Raw genomic sequence first — 24,173 nt, 5'->3', positions numbered from 1 at the left:
TTTGTATGTGTGTGCATAGTTGTTACATGACACCAGATCTTCCTGGCCATGTACTTTAAACGTTTTATTATAGGAAATTTCAACCATATACAAAGTGGTCAGAATGGTAGAATGAACTCCCACATACCCATCACCCAGCTTCAACAATTACCAGTCATGCTTTCATCTGCATACTTACCAATTTCCCTCTCCTCCCATATTATTTTTTTTCTTCCCTTTTTTTTTTTTTGGCAGCTGGCTGGTATGGGGATCTGAACCCTGGACCTTGGTGTTACCAACACCATGCTCTAGCCAAGTGAGCTATCTGGCCAGCCCCTCCTTCAGGTATCATATCATTTTTTCCATAAATAATTAAGTCTGTACTCTACAAGATGGCTCTTTTTAAGAAACATAATCACAATACCAACTTTAATTTTTAAATATTAACTTTTCCAGGGCTGGCTGGTTAGCTCAGTTGGTTAGAGCACAGCCTTATAACACCAGGGTGAAGGGTTCAGATTCCCATGCCAGCTGCCAAAAAAAAAAAAAAGTTAAGCTGTGCTGTATTCCTACTTGCAGGGCTATAGTTCAACTATGTACCATATGATGAACAGTTACTCAAGTGCTAAAATACCTATGTATTAGTAAATAGTTGCTACCCCAAATTCCCAGAACTAGCCTCTTCTCAGGGATGCCTTCGATCTCTTCCACAATCCAGAATCTGTTCTGCCTAGTGAGCACCATGCCCTACTGGTTGTTAAATATTTAGAATGTCCGCCTACATGGCATGTCATGTGATGTGAAATAATGTGATGAGGAGTGAGTGAGTGTGTGTGTGTGTGTGGTGTTGTATTTTAAATTCATTGCTGGATTTGATTTGCTAAGTATTATTTAGAAGTGAAATTGACCTTTTTCTTTTCTCATACTGCTCTTACCTGGTTTGTGGCAATGCTATACTGACCTCATGAAGTGAGTTGGAATCTGCCTCTTTCTCTATTCTCTCAAATAATTTCCATGATATTTGCTATAACTCTCCTGTAAAACTATTTGGGCCTTGTTCTATTTTTTCTGTTTGTGTGTGTATGTGCATAGGTGAATGGATTTGTAACTACTAATTCAACTTTTGGTAATAGTTATAGATCATTTCAGGTTTTCTATTTCTTCTTCAAACAGTTGTGATAAGTTCTATTTTCTAGGAAATTTTCCATTTTATGTTTTTCAATGTATTGGCCATAATTGTTCATTATTTAACAAAGATTTAAAACTAGAATTAAACAGATATTTTAAAAAATATTTACGGGCCGGCCCATGGCTCACTTGGGAGAGCGTGGTGCTGACAACACCAAGTCAAGGGTTAAGATCCCCTTACCGGTCATCTTTTTAAAAAATTAAAAAATAAAAAATAAAAAATATTTACTGTGTCTATAGCTATGTCCTTTTTACATTCTCAATATGTTTACTTGTGCCTTCTCTTTTATTCTTTACCAATCTTCCCAGAGATTTGTCTATCTTATGAGTCTTTTCAATGAATCAGCTTTTGTTTTTGCTGTTTTTTCCTTATTCTTTTTTTATGTTAATTTCTGCTCTTATTTTTATTATTTTTCTTCTACTTTATTTAATTTATTGTATTATTCTTTTTTATCTCGTTGATGTGGATTCTTAGCTCATTAATTTTGTCTTTTTTCATNTGCTGCGCTCCCAAGCGCCACACTCTACTGAGTGCGCCACCGGGCCGGCCCATGATGTTGTTTTTGATTTTGAAGTGTATGTTTAAATTTCCAAACTATGTTTCTTCTTTACTTACTTCTAATTATTTACTGCCTTGAATTCATAGAATGTAGCCTGCAGGATACTGACTCTGGTATTTGCTGAAACTTGCTTTGTGGTCTGGTGAGGAATAAATGTTTGCAAAAATTCCATACATTCCTAAAAAGAATGAATATTTTCTATTTGTTGGATATACATATATGACTACATGGTCACATATCCTGGCCGCAACCCAGTCTCATACTTGTCATTTTTAGTGGCTACTGGAAAGTTTGCTTGGCTGTTCCTGTGTATTTATTATTTGTGCTGTTTCCAAGTTGTCACTGATTCTAAGACTTTAAATCTAAGTTTAAAGACTGTACTTATTAGCTTTTGCTGCATGAGCCACCACCCCCAAATTTAGCAGCTTACGATTCTGCAGGTGACCTTTGGGTTTGGGCTCAGCTGGGAGGGTCTCTGGTCTTGGCTGGGCCCATTACTGCAACTGCAATCAGCTAGTGTGTTGGCTGGGAGCCGGCTGTCCAGAGTGGCCTCAAATGGCTCATTGCTGCCCTGCGAGGTCTTTCAGCCTCCAGCGGGCTATCCTGGCTTGTTCACATGGTGGCTGAGCATGATTCTACAACAGGAAATGGAAATTGTAAGATCTTTTGGGGCCTAGGTTCAAAGTTGGCTCAATATCACTTCTGCTGGATTCTGTTGGCCAACACAAGTCACAGGGCCACCCAGATTCAAGGGGTGGGGGAAAAAGACAGCTCCTGTTGCTGCAAAGAGCTGCAAAGTTATATTTAAAAGAGTGAGCTCTAGCAAGAAGCAAAGGGTTGTCACCGTTTTTGCAACCTACCGTCAGCCCCTTGATGTCCAAGTCTTTCCTTTGCCATTCTCTCCATCCATCCACAATCTCCTCTCCCTTCAGGTATCTGCTACCCCTCCCCCCTCCACTGCTCCCACCCATCCTTATAGCCCTACCCAGCACAGCTGCTGCTCCTGAGGCCCCCAGAGAGGTGAGAGAGCAGTCTGCCCAGATTGTGGCAAAAGCTTTGTCCCCCACCCCCTCCCTGGTCATGCGTTGCCTATCTGCTGGCCCCCAGATTGGAGTGGGTGAGTCAGTGATAGGGTTTCTGAGCCACTGTCTCCCACAGCTCGTGTGGGCCACCTCGAGCCAGCTGGGTTGTGGGCGGCATCTGTGCTCCGTGGGCCAAACAGCGATGGAAGCATTTGTCTGTGCCTACTCCCCCGGGTAAGCCTCACAAGGACCGTGGCTGCCCTGCCATCCCCTGCTGGGCTGTCTGGGGGACAGGGAGGGATACTTTCACCCAGGGTGAAACACCCGCCCACCCACCTGAAAGGCCTTCACCCCTTGGTCTGTACCCTTCGTGGGAGAGGGATAAAGAGGGAACTGAGAGTGTGCAGAAGATTCTGGCTATGCACGCATAATGTGGTTCTCTGCAGATGCCCCTTTCTGGAAGCATGACCGTGCTTTCAGGGAAGATGCCCAGAATTAGTTTGGCAGTCATCTTTTCTTTCCTAGGACATCTCCTTGTCTCATCCAGTTCTCTGATTCCTTGGCTGGGCCAGAGGATCTGAAGGGGTCAGTAGGGCAGGCACCAGGCCGACCCCTGCCTTGCCCAAGGCCAGACCCTTCCAGACCTCTGGCACTTGCTCTCACAGAGGCAACTGGGAGGTAAACGGGAAGACAATCATCCCCTATAAGAAGGGTGCCTGGTGTTCGCTCTGCACGGCCAGCGTGTCGGGCTGCTTCAAAGCCTGGGACCATGCAGGAGGCCTCTGTGGTAAGTGCCCTGCCTCTTCCTGGGGCAGCAGGCACATGAGGGCTCAATCTGGTGATCCTGGGGTGGGTGGCAGCACCCTAAATGGCCTGCTAGAAGGGGACCTTTTCTCAGAGTTCCCTCCTCGTCGGACCAGAGGTCCCCAGGAACCCATGTCGCATGAGCTGCCGGAACCATGGACTTCTCAATGTCAGCACCTGCCACTGCCGCTGTCCCCCTGGCTACACGGGCAGATATTGCCAAGGTGAGGGGCTCTGGAGTTCCAGATCATGACTGCACAGGGGACCCAGGGCATACACAGGCAGCCCCCAGGGGTGAGGAGGGAGGCCGAGCCTGGATGTGCACACACTTGCTCTGGTGGTGTGTCCTGGGGCTGCTGCACTCACTGAGAGTGCTTGAGGGAGTCTCGAGTGTGTTAGGAGGTGCTGACCATGACTTGCTGAGTTTGCACACTGCATACATTCATTCAACAGCATTCATTGAGCACCAACTGTCTGCCTGACCCTGAGCCGTACAGGAGATTCAGAGCAAATCAAATTTGGCCCCTTAAGCTCTGGGATGGTGGGAAGAGGATAGAATTAGGAAGCAGAAGTGAATTCTTGTCTCACTATCCCCCCACCCCCATCCTGCTTTGTGACCATGAGCAGGTCCCAAACCCCAATTTGTTTCTCTCTACAATGGGGATCAAACCAAAGATGCCAAGGGTGACAGCAGCTGGAAGCCTTGATGGGCTCCATCTCTAGAGGGGTGTTCTTGCTATGGTTGCCAGTCATGGATGTTCAAGGCCTGTGGGGTCAATGCGGGGTCTAGGTGGCTGGGGCTGAGCGTTGTGCTCTCTGCCCCATCCTGGCAGTGCGGTGCAGCGTCCGGTGCGTGCACGGCCACTTCCGGGAGGAGGAGTGCTCCTGCGTCTGCGATGTTGGCTATGGGGGAGCCCAGTGTGCCAGTGAGTCCCCCTGCCCCCCGGGCCCCTCCCAAGACCCCCTTCATGGGTGCTGGATCACTTGTACCAGCTCACAGGAGCCACCGTGTGCAACTCTTCCCAACTCCTCATCAAGGACACACTGATAGCCTGAAATTGGCCACAGTGGGGGTATTTACACCCCAGAAATTGGCAAATGCTACAAACCTGCACATCACTGACCCCCACTCATTCTCCAGCTTGGAGTGGGTGGCCAGAAGAAGGGGCACTTTGAGCTTAACTCCCTGGCAGGGCGGGAAAGAATGATGATTCCGAGAACCATACACACAAACTCAGGGTTCACCGATGCCCTGCCCCCCAGCCAAGGTGCACTTTCCCTTCCACACCTGTGACCTAAAGATTGACGGAGACTGCTTCATGGTGTCTTCAGAGGCAGACACATATTACGGAGCCAAGATGACATGCCAGGTGCTGGTTGATCCCTGCCTTCCCAGGGACCCTCCCAGGATCCCAAGTAAGGGACCCTGGACTGAGAATGTTCCTTCGACTTCTCTGGCCTCACTCTTTTCATTAGTATAAAGCAGGGGTAAGACTCAGAGGCTCACAGAAGCCAGGAGGTCACTTAATGCCCTGAGGGACCCAGTCACCAGGCCCCCCACAACCTCCATTTAAGAGAGCTGTCCTGACAGCTCCAGCTGCTGGTGGCCACGCAGGAATGCAAGTTCAGGGTGGCCAGAATTTGGGCTGTTTCAAGAGGGCCAGAAATCTAGATTTTCACTGGCATCTCTAGCCTTATTAATGTTGTCAGTCAATTCGAATGTATTTAAGACACTGTGCCCTTCCAAGGGCCGGATGCTGCCCAGGCCTGTGGGCTGCCTGTTGGGCCCTGTGCAGAGAAAGAAGCAGGCAGGGGAGTGCAAGAGGGACCCTACTCTTAGAGGTGGGAGGCTGTCGGCGAGGGGGTGGTGGTGACGGCCCAGCCAGCACACACATGTGACATCACACATGGTGATGTGGGGCAGCCGGATGGGCAGGAAGGGCTGGCCTGAGTACTGGGGCCCTGCCAGTGTGATCCGGGGTGGCGGTTACAGAGAAAGGGCGGGGTGCTTGCCCGGATCGAGAGCCAGAAAGTGCAGGACATCCTCGCCTTCTACCTGGACCGCCTGGAGACCACCAACGAGGTGACTGACAGTGACTTTGAGACCAGGAACTTCTGGATTGGTGAGTGCCTAACCAGTTGGGGGGTGAAGCCCTCCACTGCCCCAGGAACCCTAGGCTGTGACAGCCCAGAGCACCCCAGCAGACAGCAAGGGTATGGTGGGGGATTGGAGCCCAGAATGCGGACAGTGGTCAGGCTGCCACCCTTCCCTGGGGAAAGGGCTAAAGGGAGGGGAGAGCCACCAGGGTGCCATAAGTGCTGGGAAGAGCGGTTAAGGGTTGGGGGCCGGAAAGACATCAGGCAGCAGGATCCTGGGCTTGGGGCTCTCCTACCAGAGTAACTGTGTTCTGGGTGACCCAGGGATCTGGGGTGGTGGGCTAGCTTTGGCTCCCCTGGCCCAGGGCTCACCTATAAGACATCCAAGGACTCCTTCCGCTGGACTACTGGGGAGTACCAGTCCTTCACCAGCTTTGCCTTCGGGCAGCCTGACAACCAGGGGTGAGTGTGGGATGCCCTCCTGTCCCCTTTCTCCTCTGGGTCAGCTTGGCTGAACCTTCACACTCCACCGAAGAAACTCCACCCGGCCTGCTGCCTTGGCAGAGCCTCAGAGGGTCTGGGCCTTACCTGGTGCCCAAGTGCCCAGAGAAGTCTAGGCACAGCTGATGCAGGCACAGTGCCAAAACGAGGGCACTGCTGCCAATCAGGGGCATGTCATATAAAAGAGAGGGAACCCAGGATGTTTCACCTGTCTATCTGTGCCCACTGTCCCCTCCGTTATCCACTTACCCCTCCCTCCACCATCCCACCTGCCATCTGCCCTGTCAACACGCTGACTCCGGAGCTCTCTAGCCATCCACCCCCAGTGTCGCTCATGCACACATCCACCCACCACCGCAGGGAGGGGGTTTGCCTAGACCTCCTGGCCTCCCTGAGGAGAGCTGCAGTGGTCTGGGGAGCAGGGATGGGGCTGTCCCAGACTCCTAATTTTACTCCCTGACCCTGGGCACACCGACGTCCTGGCCCGGCAGGTTTGGCAACTGTGTGGAGCTGCAGGCATCAGCCGCCTTCAACTGGAACGACCAACGCTGTAAAACCCGAAACCGTTACATCTGTCAGTTTGGTGAGGGCCCTCCCGAGGATCCCTTTCTCTGGTCCCTGTCCCCCAGGTACTGCTGGCCCACTCCAGGCTGCTAGGATATCCAGGTTACAAGTCTAGAGAGTGTCTGAGAAGACAGGGCCACGGAGGACACCCTGCTCAGGGCCTTGTACCAGGCACCTGAGGTCCCGAGAGGACACTATGGGCCCAGCATCACACAGCAAGTCCACAGAGGCTAGGCTGGAACCACAGCCTGGTTAGGGATTTCTCCAAGGCCCATCTCCTCCTATCATGAAAGCTGCTACCTAGGGACCTGTTGGGTCCCACAGTGTCCCCTGATTCTCCAGAGCCCAGTGAACAGTGGTGGAAGGCAGAGATAAAACGTGGCCCAGCTCTGACTTCCAGCAGCACCTGCCAGAAGTGTCTGGAGCTCCATGGGGGACCATGGCCATGAATTCTTCTGGACCGAGTGCAGCAGGGCCCCTATCCCAGGACTGCCTGGGCTGCCACCAACCCCCACTCTGTTCTGCTTCCTTTCCAGCTCAGGAGCACATTTCCCAGTGGGACTCAGGGCCCTGAGGCCTAGCCAGGCAGCTCTCCTCCAGCCCCTGGATGCGCCAGCCCTGCTTGCTTTTCTGCCCACCTTCTGGAACAATGGCCAGGCTAGGACCACATGCCCAACATCCAAAGCATCTCAGACCTTATACATACAGGAAGCTGGACAGAGGGCGGCAGCGAGGCCAGTGGGGGATGGCAAGGAATGCTAGAGGACCTGGGGCCCCTTAGCCTGCTTTTGATTGGGAATATGGGCTTCAATTAGGCACCCGAGCATAAGACAGAGCCGGCAGTCAGACTGCTCTCCTCCATATGGGCCAAACCCCCTGGGGCAGCTGGCGCTTTCCCGCTGGATGCACCCACAAAGGATTAAACTAAGTTATGAATCAATTGGACCTGCCAATGTTTGTTTTGAAGGGGAATTCGGACGACCCAGATTCCCAGAGTGATCCTGGGAAGACCAGAGGGTTCCCGAGGTTTCACTGCTGGTTGCCTCCTACCTACCAAGTCCCTGTCTTGCTCACCTCGTGACCCAGGCCACCCTCTGGTTTTCAGACTCCTCAGTAAGGTGAAAGATCAAAGGCTCTGCAGCTCCCAGGGCTAGGCCCAAAGCAGACAGGGTAGAAACTACTCTGAAGGTCTGAAAATGGGGGGAGTGTTTTCACATACCCGGGCTGATGGTACAATCAAAGCCCGTAGAGTCCCACTCCTTTGTTCAGCTCCTCAGACATCATAGTTGGCACGTGTGTAATAAACACTCGACATCTATTAACTCATTTAAACGCTCACATGACCTCACTGGTATTACTCCCCCCACTTTACAGTTGCATAAATGGAGGCACGGTGAGGTTGGGTAACTTGCGCAAGGTCACACGGCCGGGACTCAAACCCGGCCAGTCTGGCTACCGTGTAATCTTTCCATGTTCTTTCGCTGGCTCGGCCTGTTTACTCGCGGGCGCGTGGGAAGCTCTTTTGTGCCCCTGGCACAGCGCTCGGGCACACGCGGGGCGTTCACACAGATGTCCCAACAATATCAACCACCTGCCAAGGAGCGAGCCGGGAAGTCGCGACAGGGCCGAGCCCCAGACCCCTGCCCAGACATTTGCCCAGGGCCGCCTGCGAAGGCCAGGCCTCAGGCTTCCGGGCCGGCTCGCCCGCGGCCCCCGCGGCCTCGTGGGAGGAGGAGACCGCTCTCCCGCCTGCGTGCTGTCGGGGAGTCAGCCATCGGCCGCAACTCGTTCTCAGGGACGTGGGACACGGCCTCTAGGCAGGAGCCAAGGCCGGACGGGTCCCGAGACGACGCCCTGAGCACACACAAGCGACCCCAGCCCCGAGGGCCGCGTCCCGTGCTCAAAGAGGGAGCCAGGTCCGCGCACGCGCAGCTGTGGGGTCCTGGCCCCGCCCCGCGGGCCCGCCCACCCCACGAGCCCCGTCCATCCCGCGCCCCGCCCTCCCCGGGAGCCCGCCCCTGCGGCCCGGGCCGCCAGCTTCAGCAGACACCTGCCCGAAGCCCTTCCTCGGGCCGCCTGTGCCCCGCGTCTGCTGGCCGCCCCTGCCGGGAGGGTGGGTGACCCGTCTCCGGGTGGGTCCCCCAGTGGGTGGCCGTGACGCTGCTTGGCAGCCTGGAGGCGTGTCGGAGACGTGAGTGGGCGCCGGAGGGAGTGGAGTCCGGGGGTGGCCTGGGCGCGCGCCGCCGAAGTCAGGGGGAGTGGGGTCGCGGACGGCAGGACGGGCAGGATGGCCCTCCCAGCCACCCCGGGACCGGAAGTCCGTCGTGAGTAGGGTGTGTGTGCAGACAGGTGTCACTGGGGGCGGGGCGAACTCCACCCCCACCCCCCGTCCAGGCAGGTGCAACATCCGGTGTAGGAAGAACTGCTCCGGCTCCCGAGGTGGTCTCCAGGCCGCACCCAGGGACACTGAGGCCGGCGTGCCTGTCAGTCCAGTGTCCTCTGTGGTCCTCGTGCCGGAGCTTTGGCGACTGGAAGGAAGGGTCAGCGATGGGACAGGTGATCGGCCTCAGGATGTGAGGAGGCCGAGAACGTTCGGGAACATTGTTGGCTCCTCCGGAGCTCTTTGTCCCGCTGTCGGCTCACTCGCCTCCCTCTTTTTCACAGCTCCATGCCAGGTGCACCGTCCGGGGCACTGGTGTCGTGGGCAGCCCGAACTCCCTCCATGCGTCCTCCCTTTAGTTTTTCATTCATTCTGTCAGACATTCCTGGCCCTTCATATCTCAGCACGCCCGACAATCCGGAGAGAAAGAACAGACTCTGAAATCAAAACGTGTTAGCAAAGGAATCGGTTCGTGATTATGTGTGACACAGGAAGATTCTGCACCTCACTGTGGGTCCCTGTAGTGAGTTCTGGAAAACTTAAAAGACCTGACTCACAATATGTCTGTCTGTGTGGAGTTTTATCCAGGGAACTTACTTTTCCTCGATATGGAAAACTCGTCTGAGCCGGTGTGTGTATTTTCCGCAAAGTCTATAAAAGTCCTCGGTGCTTTCGTCATGTACTGGAGGAAGTGAGGACGGGCAATGGACGTTAGATCTGGGTCTTTGAAAGCCCCCGACCTGTAATTAGCTTCCTCAGGGGAAAGAGAGAGGCAAGGCCTGCAGAGTGAGGCCCAAACTCAGGGTGGGAACCAGCCCGTGTCCAGGAGGAGAGCAGGAAAGAATGTGGAGTGGTCTGGGTTTCCGAGGAGAAAGGAAGCTTTTTCCTGAGGTTTTCCTCAGAAGTGGGCAGAGGGCCCCCCCCCCCCCGGGATGCCTTATGGCTTCAAGACAGTGTTTTCAAATGTGTTCTACAAGTCAGAGCTTTCTCTTGTAGGCTCTCTGTATTAGTGCATTTTTGTGTTTCTATAACAGAATACATGAAACTGGGTAATTTATAAAGAAAAGAGGTTTATTTGGCTCATGATTCTGGGACAGCTGCATCAGGCACGGGCCTCAGGCTGCTTCTACTCATAGCAGAAAACGGCAGGCGCCCAGCGGGTACAAGCACATCACATGGCGAGAGGAAGCAAAAGAGAGAGAGAGGGAAGGTGCCAGGCTCCTCTTAACAACCAGCTCTTGTGGGAACTAATAGAGGAAGAAGTCATTCACTACCTCCAACAGCAGGGAGGGCAATAATCTATTCAGCAGGGATCTGCCCCCATGACCCAAACAGCTCCCAACTCTGCCACACTGGGGACCAGATTTTGACATCAGCTTTGGGGGGACAACAGATCCAAACTGTATCACTCTCCAAACCTTTTTTCTTTTAAAGGGGATCTCAACCCTTGGCTTGGTGTTGTCAGCACCACGCTCACCCAGTGAGTGAACCGGCCATCCCTATATAGGATCCAAACCCGTGGCTTTGGTGTTATCAGCACCGCACTCTCCCAAGTGAGCCACGGGCCGGCCCTCTCCAAACATTTTGGTTGTAAACCTGTGTAAGTAAAAACTTGAGCATGTGCCTCTAATATGTTTATACGTTCTTATGAATTATATCCATGTACTACTATATCAGTCTGTTTCTGTTGCTTATAACAAAGTACTTGGAACCAGGTTATTTGTAATAAAACAAAATTTATTGCTTACGGTTTTGGAGGTTGGGAAGTCCAATGTCCAGGGAGTACATTTGGTGAGGGTCTTCTTTGGTGGTGGTGTTACAGCAATGCAGGGGTCTCACATGTCAGAAAATGGTGGAGCAGAGAGAGAGCTAACCTTCTCGGTTGGCTCCTTTTAAAGTCATCAGAACCACACCCATGACCACCATTAATCTACCAACTTATTACTCACTGAATGGATCAATCTATTCACTAGACATAGTCCACATGGTCCAATCACCTCTTCAAGTCCCTATTTTCTATTACCATAATAGGATTTCCCACCCTCAACAGTTACAATAGAGATTAAGCTTCACTGACTTTGAGAGGCCATTCAATCTACTGCAGCTACAATACTAAAATATTATGTACATTATGAAAGAGACACAGATAAAAACTTTTAAAGATAAAAACAGAGATAAATGTGAACATCCTAATCTTTCTGTTGTACACCCAAAGGGACTGCCTTGTGGTGCACTTGGGAAGTGTCCCCTGCTCTCTGCCCCATAGAATCTTAAATACTAGTACGTCCAATTCCGTCCAACATAGTTTTCTTCCCTCCCCAGGCCTACACTATTACACTTTTTACTGTGTGACAGAGATGAAAAAAAGGATTACTCAAAGCAACATGAAGGCAATAAGAAACACGAAGAGACTGCACCTCAGCAACTCCTCTGTTAGAAGGAGAGAACTGGGTACAGCCCTGATTCAGTGTTAGCTTCTGTTTTTTATTGTAAAGACAAGAAAGTTTCACAAGAATAAATCAGTTGATTCAATCATTTCAAAAAGACACAAAGACATGGGCAATGTGACAAAAGTTATCTATGGCTAAGTGTTAGTTAAGCAATGGAAACTAGTAACATCATTTAAATCTAAGTATAATTGTCTCCAGAGTTTCCATCAACAAACAGCTTGCCCATAGCAAACATTTTTTCACATTTTTCCCTACAGCAATTCTTTAAAATCTCTTAACAAGATTGGTATGTCAACCACCTGTTAGCTCTAAAATCATTAAAGTATACAATCCCATACCTAAACAGTGATTAGAATTGATTAGAGAGGCTTTTGCCCGCTGGCTGTGGACTTCTGTCCCTTAACTGAGGACTTTTGTCCCATACATGTATTACCTAAAAACCCTATTCTAAAATCAAATGAGAATCAAGATTTCTAACCCTCTACATTACACCCTCAGAATCTATTCCTAGATTGCTTTGCCAGATTTTTGCCAATACCAATTAGCAAAATCTCTCAGTTCTTTCGGTAATTCAGTATCTTCCTCCGAGGTTTTTTTTGGTGATTCAGTATCCTCCTCCTAGATTTGAAGTTTGTCATTGGCTCCCGGGGACATGCATGGCTCTGCCTTGTTATTTAAGTCTGGAGAAAATGAGGGATAGTAGGGTAGCGCACACAAGGAGACTCCTGGGCAAGGTCATTCCAGGCTGTATTATTTAAGGAAATGCTAGCTTCTGGCTAAAGGAAATCTCCATGACTGCTCATGAGAGGCCATGCATCACTTAAGTGCAACGGAGGAGGAGGAACCCAGGCTGACCAAGGTCTTGCCATCCTCAGCACATGGCTTCTCAGGTCACCCAGGGCATCAGGTAGCCAACTCAGGAAGCAGGAGGGTGGAGGGTCACTTGGAGGATGTTACGGGTCAGGCCTGAAAGTAGCAAACATCCCTCCCATTCGTTGACTCTGACCACACCTCAGCCACATAGCACACCTGATAAATACAAGGGAGGCTGGGGAGCTCCACCTAGCTGTGCATCCGGGAGGAAAGGGATATGGGCTCTGCAAATAGCTAGAGAGTTTCTGCCACCAGCGTCTTCAGAGTGACAAGAGAGGATTGCTTTTGCCAGAAAGGATGGCCTAAGTCTTCTGTATCTTCCTGTACGGCCCTATTTTAATAGTCTCTGATCTCCATGCTCCACGCTTTCCCAGTTAGAGACCTTTCAAGGTGTGAATCCACCTTATATATGTGAATCACTTTATAACCACTGGGTCGAGCTTTAAGTTTGGTTTTTTATTCTCTTGGCCCTGTAGCTGCAACATATTTAAATTCCATGGTTTTCTAACCATGCCTTAAGCCAAGAATTCGAACTGAGCACCTACTACACGCCCGGCCCTAAGTGAGTGGCGGGGATACGGCAGTGAGCGGGATTCCTTGTCCTCCCCCACTATTGAAGAGCTGTCCTCTTGAGTGGAGAGTAGAGAAGGAAAGGAGGCCAGACCTGAACAGCATGAGGTCCCTCCAAGAGGGGATGTGGCCGTGGTGGAGCATAGAGGGCTACGTCACTTGGCTCCTCAGCGCCACCTGAACCACCTGCCACTGGCTCTTGACTGCAAACCCACACATCTCTCTGATGTAGCCAAAAGGAATGCATGAAACAGGAATTGCCTGGGAAGTGGGGACAGCCCAAGGCTGCCTTGGGCAGGCCGTGGGGATGCTGGCTGGGCCTCTGCATGCACCATGTCTGTACACTTTGGCCTTCTCTAGGCCTGAAAACAGTGCCTTTTGCATTTTTCCTACTCCCAGCACAGTTGCAAACATTTCAGTTTCAGGTCACACTTTTGGGCTGAGTGAGTTTCCCTGCTGCTTAATGAACACTGACCCAAGTGGAGTTACGAGGCTGGGGGAGAGTGGGGGTGAGGACAAGGGTTTTGGAAAAATTCCTTGCCTGGGAATTGAGAAGCACAGATAATGAACCCATTTCTGCACGTGAAATGCTTCATGTCCTTTGGCAAGTCCTTTCGCCTCCTGGGGTCTCTGTTTACTTATTTGAGAAATGGAGAGTGAAGATATTTGCTCTTCCTGGCTCACAGCGTTCTTGTATGAAATGTAAAAGGACTTTGGAAAGTATAAGCCACTCAACAAATGAAAGGGCCTATTTCTGTATATCCTGAGAGAGGAATCAGAGGGTGGGATGTGAATTGCATGGTGGGCCAGTGTTGCAGGTGATAGAAAGGACAGCCTCTGTGGTACAGTTCAGACCCCAGGGATCCCTGTGGGATCAGGCTGAGGGTGGAATTTAGCTAAAATCTCCAGGAGTTCAAGCTTGGGGTAGATGCTCCTTGAGCAGCAGAGCAGCTTGGAACTGGAGCTTCCCCTAGGAAGGACATGGTGTCCCCAGATGCTCTTTGTTGATTTCAGGGGGTCCCTGGTTTCAAGAGCAAAGTCAAAATGAAAAGCAAATGAGTGAGGACGGGGCACCACAAACCACTGCCCTCATGGCTCACAGGGCTCTGGGTGAGAGCTGGGTAGGGGAAGGAGTTTGGATTCATTGCACTTGGGGTCCTGGATTCTTATTTTTCTGCTCTGTCTGCCTTTGGGGGTGGAGGCTACGGGCTATGGAGCCAGAGCAGTGCTGGAGCCAGCCAGCTCCTCCCTTGCCCTCTGCTTCTGTGTCCTTGGGCAAGGACAGGGAGATCCAAAGGGAGCTCCAGACCACCTCTTCTGACTGTCTGTTCCATCTTATTCTGGGAATGAAGAGGAAGAAAGTTTGGTGGAACAGATAGTTCTATGAACAATGTTATGTGTGCTGAAGGAGGGTCTGGGAAGCTCCTGGTTGGGCGAGGTGCCTGCCCTTCTCAATGAAGATGGGGGCAGAGCCTCATCCTGCCAGCATCTATTCCAGTTTGTTCAGAGCGTCCAGAACGCCGTTTTGGAGGAAAGGGGACACAAGCTGCCGGTGCTGAAGGAGGGTCTGGGAAGCTCCTGGTTGGGCGAGGTGCCTGCCCTTCTCAATGAAGACGGGGGCAGAGCCTTATCCTGCCAGCATATATTCCAGTTTGTTCAGAGCGTCCAGAACGCCGTTTTGGAGGAAAGGGGACACAAGCTGCCGCAGAACCCAGCCAGGTTGCACCTCCTGCTTCTGGGGTTGGCTGCAGTTGCGAAGCTCAGTCTTCTGGAAGGAGGCCTGAGAAGGACTCTCACTCTCTGGGCCCTGCAGCCCCTGTCCCCTCTTCTGCTTCTCAGGAACAGAGGCCTGGTTCCCTCTGTCCTGAACACCTCAAAAAGAAGAGCTTTTCTAGGGATGTTGAGAGAGAATCGGGGCTCTGCAGCCAGAATTGCTTGGTGGAACGTTTGCTGAGTTCCATGTGCAAGTCCCTGTGCTGGGCCAAGATTGACTTAGATGTCATCCCTACTGTCCACAAAGGTTCCCAGTCTGGCATGAAGGGCTCCAGTGATAGGGCCACAGCAGAGACAAGGGGGCAGAGTTAGGGAGCAGTGTGGGGGAAGCTCCCAGCCATGTCTGTACTTCATTTCCTACAGAATCAGGTTGCAGCACGTGGGCTGCACACAGGGGCAGAGAGAGCCTGGGCTGGGAAGCAGGGGTCCTGCTGCGGGCTTGCGGTGCGGGGAATCTCCCAGGTCCCCTGCACAGTGAAGATGCCTGCAACATGAGCAGGGGACAAAGTTAAAACAAATTCTCCAGCCCATCCCAGGGTTTCCTTCCCTGGCCCCTTTCTCCTGACTTCTCCCCTGTCTCTTGACTGGGAGAATACACACCTCCATGTGCAACAAACACCCTGAAAGGCCCTGTGACAAGGGAGCTCAGCAGGCCCAACACCCTGAGTGGGAGGGACAGGCAGGGGACAGGCAGTCCTTCCTGGACTCTACCCACCTGGCCACCCTTTGCTCAGAGCAAAGGCTATGGTTCCTAAGATGTGAACACCGCAGGGTTCAGAGCCTGAAGGAACCTTCCAGGTCATCTACTTCCGGCAGTGTGCTGCGTGAGGCTGAGGCGCAGGACTGGGGCAGGGTGAAAATGCAGGGCCCCTTATTCAGAAGTTATTAAGAACTTCAAGGCGGCAACAGCAGAGCACAAATTAAGCTCAGGGTTCTTCTGAGCACAGAGCCCTGTGTGACCCCCATGCAGCTGGCCCTGCATCTGGAATATGGCAGTGGATCTAACCCATTCCTGCCATCATTGCCCACCAAGGATCCTGAGGCAGAGGAGCCCGGATTAGAGCTCTTGGTGCCCGAGGGCCCAGGTCATGATTCTTCTCATGGACACCCCTTGGTTCCACTAGCAGCCAGGTGGTTCCCCGCCCCACCCAACATGCGACTCCAAACATTGCTGCAGAGACCCCTCCCCTGCGCAGTGTGAGGGACTCTGCTGTATCTAATGGCAGCCTTCCAGGTCGCAGGAGAATCTGGGGCTGGCCTGAGGCCACACGCGCTCTCCACGCCCCATCTTTGTCCAGATCCTAAGTGTGACCCAAGGTACTCGGCCTCCCCCACTTTCCACTTTGCCCAGATCCTTCGCTGCCCAGTGTCCACTCAGTTCAGTGGACTCAGCCAGCCCCAAACGTGTTACCAGGCAGCCTCCACCCGCACTCTAGATGGAGGTGTGGACTTCTGTCTGGCAGCACCTAGAGCCAGTGTCTCAAAACAGCCACGGCGGACAGTGGCCCTCTTGGAGTCCTGCTCTCTGATTCCTTAGGCCTGAGATGTCCATTAGGAGCTGGTCTGCAGAATTTAGGATTTCTTTGTATTTTCTTCTCAAAAATGTGTCCTGCTAACATTTATCTGGTATGCTTAAGTGGCAACCATAAAATTAAAAAACATGGGTGAGGGGTTCCCTATTTGAATTTCAAATATATTAGGTTCACTTTTGTAGGATTTCATAAAACATTACTGTCCTCTTCAATCTGCCAAGAGTTGGGGCTACCTCTGCCTATGAACACCTGAGTCCCTCCATGTTCAGCCCTGAGGGGTCCTGAGTGTGGCTGCTGCTTCTTGCTCCGGGCCCCTCACCTTTCTGTGATGCTTTTCTTTGGACTTCAAGGGAAATACTCTGGGTCTTAGGTCTGGGAGGTTGTCCGTCTGAGGGTAGCTATTTCGTGAACTTTAAGCTATTTTGTAAAAAGTGCTGCTTTGCTTTTCCCTCCGTCTGAGCAGCCTGGTGGTTTCAGCAGCAGCCCGTCCAGGGCTTATCACAGGGGCAGGTGCAGGGCATGGGCCTGGCAGTGGCCAGCCAGTGGGTGGCGGCTGGGCAGAGGCTCTGTGTCCTGGGCGGGCAGCAGGAGGACACTCAAGTTAATCCAGATTGGGGCTGGTGTCTCCTCAGAGGACACAGGATCACAGGCTCTCCCCTCCTGCCTTTTGACGGTACCACCCCAAGTTCCAGGCCTGGGCAATGGGGGCGGTTCATGGTAAAGCTCCCTTCTCCACCCTTAGGGCATTTTTGTTTTGAAGTGTGCCAAAGGGACCATTTGTCTCTTTGTCTGAGGAGACCTCTAGGATGACCCTCTGGAGCCAGAGCCAGCCCTGGGTAGGTGGGTCCAGGGCTGGCAGATGCCAGGCCAGGCTGCCCATTCACGGGCAGGTTCTCTGCTTCTCCCCAGAGCCAGGAAGCAAGCGGGACCCTGTCGGCCCCGGGGCCCTTCCTCCTGCACCCCTTCCTTTGCCTTCTCACCCTCTGCCCCCTCTCGACATCTCTTTAGATTTAGACATGGCTCGAGAGCCCAAGCCTGGCCCTGCCTGGCCAGGCCAGAAGAGGCCACAGAGAACAGCCATCTTCTGGTGAGTGTGGCTGGGGTGGCTGCCGGGGAGGAAGGCTGCTTGCTGGCTTGTTTGGGGCTCTGGGCTCCTCTGGGACAGGACAAAGACCCCAGATGGCAACCTAAGTGTGCTGTGCAACCCAGGGTTCAGGCCACTCAGTCCCTCCTCCCTCAGCCTCGGGTTTTGTCTGTAAGCTGAGAGAGTGGAACCCAGCACCTTCCAGCTCCCCTCCTAGCTGCCACCCAGCCACCATCTGCTGACAAGGGGTGGGTGTCCTCCTCTGCCTGGAGTCAGGGGCCTGAGTCCTCTGAGCAGAGCCTCACCTAGGGGGTAACTGGAGACTTCTTCCAGGTGTAGACATTTGGGAAGTAGCAAATGGGAGTGTTTCTGGATGACTTCTTGCCTCTAGCTTGGGAAGATTAAAACCATTTTAATGGTTTAAGGAAATCTTTAAGCATTTTCAGAAAGGAGTTCAGCAGCTTCTGCCACCGAACATGCCGTTTTCAGGCATAATCATGTGTGTGTGTGTCCCCTCAGCTGGGCATCTGTAATGGCTGGAGTCAGCCTGGCCTTGTTGGGGACGTTTGGGGAGGCAGTGGGGGTGGCTGCTGTTAGGCACAGCACTGCTGTAAACCCCCGGTACCGAGGGTTCCAGTTGCTTTTGGTTTTCTCCCTGGCTCATCTCCCTGGAAGCGGAATGGCAGGGCTGGGATATGGGCTGCTCTGTGACATTGCTGGACCTCCAGGTTGTCCTGGAGAGAGATCAGGCCACATCTCTCCTTGTCAGGAGCAGCCTGAGTGTGTCACCTGCAGTGAGCCAGTGTGGGCGGCTCCGTCGCTGCTTTCGCTTTGGGCTGCTGAGGACACATGCATGGGGGTGACGCGGGTCTCTTACCCTGGTTTTCCTGGGTGCTGTGGAAGTCCACGCACCCTGAGCACGTGAGAGTAGCTTACCTGGGGGCTCTGCTGACCGGGTTTTGGAACTTTCTGTCTGATGGAAAGAAAGTGGTTCTCTTACAGTTACTGCATGCGCTTTTTTAACAGGCCATTTTTGAGGCTGGGTGAAAGTCATCTTCATCAGATTTCATGTTTTCCGGGCCACTCCCTTGCCCGGCTTGGATCCTGCCCCTCCCTGGGTCGCTCTGGGGTGGGACGCACTTGGGGGTACCCGGAAGCGGTGGGGAGTGATGGTGCCTGCCCTGCAGGGACTCAGACTCCATTCAGAGGGGCCCCTGGCACTCCAGACCTGGGACAGAAGTGGGCAGAGGTGGCCTCCTCCCCAGGGGCTCTGGCAGTGTGGGTGTGGGACAGCAGCAGGTGGGAGGCTGTGGTCCCCTTGGAATAGTCTCCAGGAGACAGACAGGTTGGGGATGGGGCTGCGGCGGGCACAGAGGTGCAGCTGACGACCTCTCCATGAGAACTGGCCAAGTCAAGGCCACGTGATTTGGGCCTCAAAATGGAAGTTGTGAACGGGGAAGGAAAGGTTGTGGTGGAAGGACTGGCCCCCCTAGGTGCCATTTTCTGCCCCACCGTCTGACCCTGAAGACACCTGAGGAGGTGGCTTGACCTCTGCCACAGAGCCATTTCAACGGTGCGGTGCATTTTGTTTCTCTGCGGGGAGTCCTGGGCTTGCAAACTGTAACCATCAGCCCAGACCAGGGGCAACTGCGGACGCTGCCTGGGTGCAACCAGACGGCTCCCCTTGGGGAGAAAAGGGCAAGGCCACCTGGCCAGGGCACAGGCCTCAGAGGGAGCAGGGGAAGGCCGGGCAGGAACCCCCACCCCCGCGCCAGGAGGGACCAGCCGCCTGCAACAGGCGCTGCAGCGCATGCGCCCTCCCTAACCCCGAGCCCACCCTGCCTGTCTCGATTTGGACAGCGGTCGGTAAAATCCCGGTCCTTTACAGAGCTCATCTGTGGCCACTCATAAACATACACTGAGACGGTCCTTTTGAAAAACAGGAATGAGGTAAAGATAAAAAAACAACCTTGTTGCATTGGCCGGGAATCGAACCCGGGCCTCCCGCGTGGCAGGCGAGAATTCTACCACTGAACCACCAATGCCGAGGCGACAGAGGTCGCGCCTCGGCGGCACAGGAGGGCGGTGCAAGCCCCGGCGGGCTCGGGCCTCTGCCAGGTGGCGGGGAGGGGCGGTGGAGCGGCCGGGCGCCGACACTCGTCACCTGGCCGCCCCGCAGCCCTCCTCCGGCCTGACCCCGCAGCGCCCTGGGCAGGAGTACGGCCCTGCCGGGCTCCGCAGCTGCTTCCCGTCCTCCTCCTCCTCCAGCCGGATCTGCAGCAGCCCTGCGCTTCCCGGGCCGCCCACCCGGTCCTCCTGAAGCCAGAAAGCGGGGGTGGCCGGAAACCTCGCTGCGGTTCTGGGGACTCTACGGGGTGAAGAGGAAGGGGCCGGCACTCGGATGTCCTCCATTCCGCCCTAGGGACCCAAACTGGCCTCCCCTCTTGTTGGCCCTGCGCGGGGAGCATGGGCCTGGGCGACAGTACCAGAAAGTTGTTTCAGAACTTTACTTCCCCTGGATGTGGCCCCTCCCCTAACCCAGACTCATCACCCTTTCCAGCCCCAGGTGCCGGCCGGGCCTGAGCTCCTGCAGCGGTGTCCCCACAGGCCCTTCCTCCCAGGCCAGGACCCAGTTGTCCCTCTGTGTGCGTCTCCCCCACCCTTCCCGGGCACGGGGCCCTGGGGTTCTTGGTGCTTGTGAGGAGGGGTGAGGCCGCCAGTGTGAGCCTCGGGCCCTTCGGGCTCATTCTCTCTCCCCTGGAGCAAAAGGGAAGGTGGCCTGGCCACAGCCCTGACCCTAACCCTGTCCGCTGGCCCTGCCTGTGCTGGGCCCTGCATCCTGGCGATTCCCACGCAAGGATTAAGAGCTCTCCCATCCCCACCATGACTTGGGGCTCAGGCTTAACTCTTCCCTTTCATCTTTTGCCAGACTAAGATCCAGAATGTCAGCAGTGCCTGGCTCAGGCAGAGGAGCCTTTGGAGGGCCTGGCTCAGGCTGGCCAGAAGCCTGCAGGCTATTGTCCCCCTCCTACCACCTGCAGCCACCTGGGAGGCACCCCTTATCAGAGGCTGGGTTTGCTGTAGTCTCTCAAAGTGACCTTGGGCAAGTTCCTAGGGGCTTCTTCCCGTGGAGAATCCTGGCATTCTAAGGACGAGCTGCATACTTGTTTCACCAAGTTCAATTGGGGACCAGGCAGAGTCTGGCCCTGGATAGTAGTAATCACTTTCCATTTGTCTCCGCAGCAGCAGCAGTAACTACAAGCTGAACTATGAGTTGTACAGAGAAGATGTCCCCTATAGGTGGGTAGGTCCTGCCCCCGGGTCCTCTGGGTGAGCAGGTGGGGCTGGTTGGCCACACTCCCTTTCTGTCCTGTCTCTATAGGGCTTATGAATGCCAGAAGATCCCCCCGCTCATCAACCACGTGCCTGTCAAGATCCGGAGGACCCATATGGGCTTAGGGGTCAGGAGCAGCTTCAGCCCCCACAAGGCCTCCAGGAATAGCCACCTGTCCCCTGGGGAGATAAAGCGTGAGTAGGGGGGCACTCCCCTGCAGTGCTAGGGAGGAGCTGGGCGGCCTTCCTGGCAGTGAGGGCAGGCCCGGGAGCACTGGCAGCACTGCCCATGGCCCCTGAGCCCAGCATGGGCACCAACCCTGCCCCTTCTCTCAACAGTTGGGACTGGGGTGCTGCACTCCATCAGGGGAGAACTGAGCCAGATCAAAGCCCAAGTGGACAGCCTATTGGCGAGTTTGGAGCGCATGGACCAGCAGAGGGACCAGCCTGCAGGTCAGGCTCCCCAAGTGTGGGTAGGCCACACTCTTAGCAGGCCCCAGCTTTTCCCATGCCAGGGTGCCCAGGGTCCTGCCCGGTTTTTCCCTCTCTGCTGGGCTCCCACTCATTCTGGCTATTCTTGTGGCTCGAGGACCCTGTGGCTCGTAGGAGGTCCCATTACCTCCACTCGCTCAGCAGCCATCTGGAGCCAGAGCAGTGTCCCCGCCCATCACCTTCTTGCCCTCTTCAGCCCTAGATGCCCTAAATCAGTGCTGGGCTTCAAGTGGCTTTTCTGGGGACAGCTGGAGCCTCCAAACCCAGCCATTGACTGGCTACTCTCTCTGCACAGGGACAAAGGACAGTGAAGAGAACAGGGGCCCTGGTAGTGAGGGCTGCTCATGCAGACTCACTGAGGCCCAGCAGGAGCACAGGAACCAAGAGAGCACAGAGCCCAGGGGCCAGTGCGCCCACGTGGAGGCAGACAGCTCCCAGGGGAGCACGGACGCAGAGCATGCAGTGAGTGGTCTGGCCTCTCCTGCCATCTCCACCCTACGTGTTGGGTCCTTGTGGCCTCCCTGGGAGCAAGGGAGGGACTTGAGTGTGTGCAGGAACCCAGTGGTGCAGTGGAGGTGTATGACTTCTGTCACAGAGCAATGCCCAGAAGGATGAGCCCTGCCCGCTTTTTATCCCCCTCAACTCTAGACTTGGTTGCTCAGCTGTGCCAGGGACTACTGCTAGGCAGTTGAGTCAGATCTGGACTGAAATACCATCTCTTCCTGAAAAGCAGGGGCAATGGGGGTGGTTTGAGCATTGTAGAGGGAATGTCACAGGTGTGCCCCATGGCCCTGGACCCCTTGCCTGGGAGCCTACCTGATAAGCTTGATAAAACCGATTTCTGCCCTCTTCATGACCCCGCCCCCACCTGCTGCCCCAGGGTCTTGGGGCTGTCTGCAGTGTACCATGGTCCCCAGGGAAGTCATGGGACACTGACCTTCCTGGATGGAGAATATCCGACCCTGAAACTGATGGTTGTCCTTTGTGCAGCTTGAGAGGGCCTGGATAGTCCCTTCCCTACCACATCTTCCTCCACCACTGGTGGTCCCTGAGGCAGGCCAAGCCCACACTGCTGCTTGCGCCCTCCAGCAGTGCCCCTGGGAGTTTAGCAGTGGTGAGCTTCCCTTCCTCCACTGGCCCAGCTCTGCCCTTGGCCTGCTGGGCTCAGGAGAGCTCTCACAGCTACCCAGGGCCTAAGTCCCAACTACTAGAAAAAGAATGGGCTAGAAGGACAGAATGCTTTCCTTTGCCTGATGGTTCTGGGTTCCCAGGTCTCAGGAAGAATCTAGAGTGGCCCTAAGCTGCCAAAGTGCCTGAGACGGGGGGTGGGGTTGGATGGGGTGGAGATTAGGTATTAGCAGATGTTCCTCCCTTTCCTAGTCCCCCCCACCCCCCAGCCACACCATGCTTCCCGGCCCTTCCTGCCAGAGTCCTGTTTCTATTCTTCCTCCAGGTAAAGAATCACACATCAGAACTTGGAGATTAGGTATTAGCAGATGTTCCTCCCTTTCCTAGTCCCCCCCACCCCCCAGCCACACAATGCTTCCCGGCCTTTTCTGCCAGAGTCCTGTTTCTATTCTTCCTCCAGGTAAAGAATCACACATCAGAACCGGCAGGCAGCCAGTAGGAGGCGGGAGTTCTTCTTGGGTGTCTCCCTCCCTTGCCTTGCTGTTTTGGAGGCCTCCCACTGCCACCCCTGCTGAGGCCCCTGTTGTGGAGCAGTTGGAAAGCCTCCCCATCATGGTAGGTTTAAGCCTTGGAGGTTGTGTTCCAGATGGGCTGGCAGCATGGGGAGGGAGGCCAGAGACTGCCCAGCACCAGCTCATCATCGTCATGAAGCTGAGGCCCAGCTTTGCAAGGGGTAGTTGACAGCACCAGCCAAGAGCCCGAGGAGCACCATCAACCCTCTTTGCACAGACACTGCTTTAACTGCTCCTCTCAACCTCCGAAGATGCCACCAGTCCTGCCTGAGTATGGGTCACCTGTGCAACAACCAGCCCAGCTTTCTCCAGCCACAGCAGTACATAACACAGTGTTCCTATTCTCCCTCCCAGTCTGAAACTGAGCTGTAAGGTCCCCAGTGTGTGCCCCACATGACCCCTTTTAGTTCCAGACTCTCCATCCATCCTACAAAGCCATCCTTTAGAGAATAGGGCTATCATTTTTATGTCCCATTTTAATTTCATCTCTTGCTGGTATAATACTGTTATTTCAGATCTGCTCCCGAAAAATCTGTCATGTCAGAAGGGAGAAATAAAATTTGTATTCCTTCCTGGTCAGGTGTTCTGGTCTTTGTGCTGCCCCAAGCCAGCCCTTCTTAGAGAAGCAGGCCCTTGAGACACAAGTTTAGAAGCTCATACCAAGCCGGGTGCAGAGGGGACCGGGCTGCCCTGCCTTCTGAATGTCTCACCTGGCTTCCTCTAATCCAGCCCTGAGCACAAAATGGGCAGGGGCTCAAGAGCCATGCAAAGAACCCACTCCCATGGTCAGTCCGTCAGGCCAGCCCTGTCCAACGGAATGGCCAGGCTGTATTTGATTTCCCAATCACTCTCAGCAGTTCATCTGCCCTTTCCCCAATCCACACTCTCCAGGACCTTGCTCCCAGAGCCAAACCTGGGCAAGAGGCACCAGATGATGATGCCAGCCCGGGACCCTACCTCTCACCAGCAGTGAAGGTCTCTGGTTGTGCTGCTCTGCACATGACCAAGGAAGGATAGGATGACTTCCACCCATAGCAAAAACCCTTTCTAGTTACCCCTGAACCGTGGTCTTGCCCAGCACTAAACTAGGGGCTAGAGGGGGCACCCAGAGTGCTCCTGGGCCCTACAACTCTTCCCACTCTCGTCACATCTCAGCTGCTACCTCAACTCTTGATACTTGAGGGGGCAGCTTCTCCTTTTCCAGATCACACTTCCCACATCAGCACCTGCAGCTGCTTTAGTATTTCAGCCTCTTTTTTTTTTTTCTTTTT

The 24,173-nt window shown here is 53.9% G+C and overlaps 2 protein-coding genes and 1 non-coding gene across 4 annotated transcripts in view; 2 read left to right on the top strand and 1 right to left on the bottom strand.

Moving 5' to 3' along the window:
- CLEC18B (C-type lectin domain family 18, member B) overlaps nt 1-7,655 on the top strand; it is a 14,576-nt gene extending 6,921 nt beyond the window's left edge. Inside the window, exons 4-13 of one of the 2 annotated variants that reach the window (XM_008572771.1) lie at nt 2,886-2,983; nt 3,275-3,334; nt 3,415-3,536; nt 3,670-3,777; nt 4,387-4,479; nt 4,817-4,923; nt 5,547-5,676; nt 6,016-6,112; nt 6,643-6,734; nt 7,252-7,655. In XM_008572771.1, the coding sequence (XP_008570993.1) occupies nt 2,886-2,983; nt 3,275-3,334; nt 3,415-3,536; nt 3,670-3,777; nt 4,387-4,479; nt 4,817-4,923; nt 5,547-5,676; nt 6,016-6,112; nt 6,643-6,734; nt 7,252-7,289 (945 nt within the window). In that variant the 3' untranslated portion in view covers nt 7,290-7,655. The remainder of the gene's footprint in view (nt 1-2,885; nt 2,984-3,274; nt 3,335-3,414; nt 3,537-3,669; nt 3,778-4,386; nt 4,480-4,816; nt 4,924-5,546; nt 5,677-6,015; nt 6,113-6,642; nt 6,735-7,251) is intronic. The other variant, XM_008572770.1, reaches the window with a different exon arrangement.
- A 530-nt stretch (nt 7,656-8,185) lies between these two features.
- Nucleotides 8,186-23,479, top strand: LOC103590536. Its single transcript, XM_008572783.1, has 7 exons — nt 8,186-8,631; nt 8,727-8,906; nt 20,621-20,677; nt 20,760-20,905; nt 21,050-21,163; nt 21,498-21,664; nt 22,791-23,479. The coding sequence occupies exons 1-7, from the start codon at nt 8,186-8,188 to the stop codon at nt 22,827-22,829; spliced, it is 1,149 nt and encodes a 382-aa protein (XP_008571005.1). The 3' UTR covers nt 22,830-23,479.
- TRNAG-GCC lies at nt 19,352-19,422 on the bottom strand. The gene has a single exon. It is a non-coding gene; the product is annotated as a tRNA-Gly (tRNA).
- Nucleotides 23,480-24,173: the final 694 nt, after the last annotated feature.

Source organism: Galeopterus variegatus, unplaced genomic scaffold, assembly GCF_000696425.1.
Source record: "Galeopterus variegatus unplaced genomic scaffold, G_variegatus-3.0.2 Scaffold835, whole genome shotgun sequence".
In the NCBI taxonomy this organism is placed as follows: Eukaryota; Metazoa; Chordata; class Mammalia; order Dermoptera; family Cynocephalidae; genus Galeopterus; species Galeopterus variegatus.
Note: the sequence above shows the minus strand (reverse complement) of the source record. Positions and strands in the feature narration are given on the sequence as shown.

What these genes read in the sequence shown, in the direction of transcription:
- LOC103590536 (XM_008572783.1), top strand. Translation starts at nt 8,186, where the DNA reads ATGTTCTTTCGCTGGCTCGGCCTGTTTACTCGCGGGCGCGTGGGAAGC. An exon ending in GTGCTCAAAGAGGGAGCCAG is followed by an intron (nt 8,632 to 8,726) that starts GTCCGCGCACGC and finishes CCTCCCCGGGAG; the next exon opens with CCCGCCCCTGCGGCCCGGGC. An exon ending in AGAGAAGATGTCCCCTATAG is followed by an intron (nt 20,678 to 20,759) that starts GTGGGTAGGTCC and finishes CTGTCTCTATAG; the next exon opens with GGCTTATGAATGCCAGAAGA.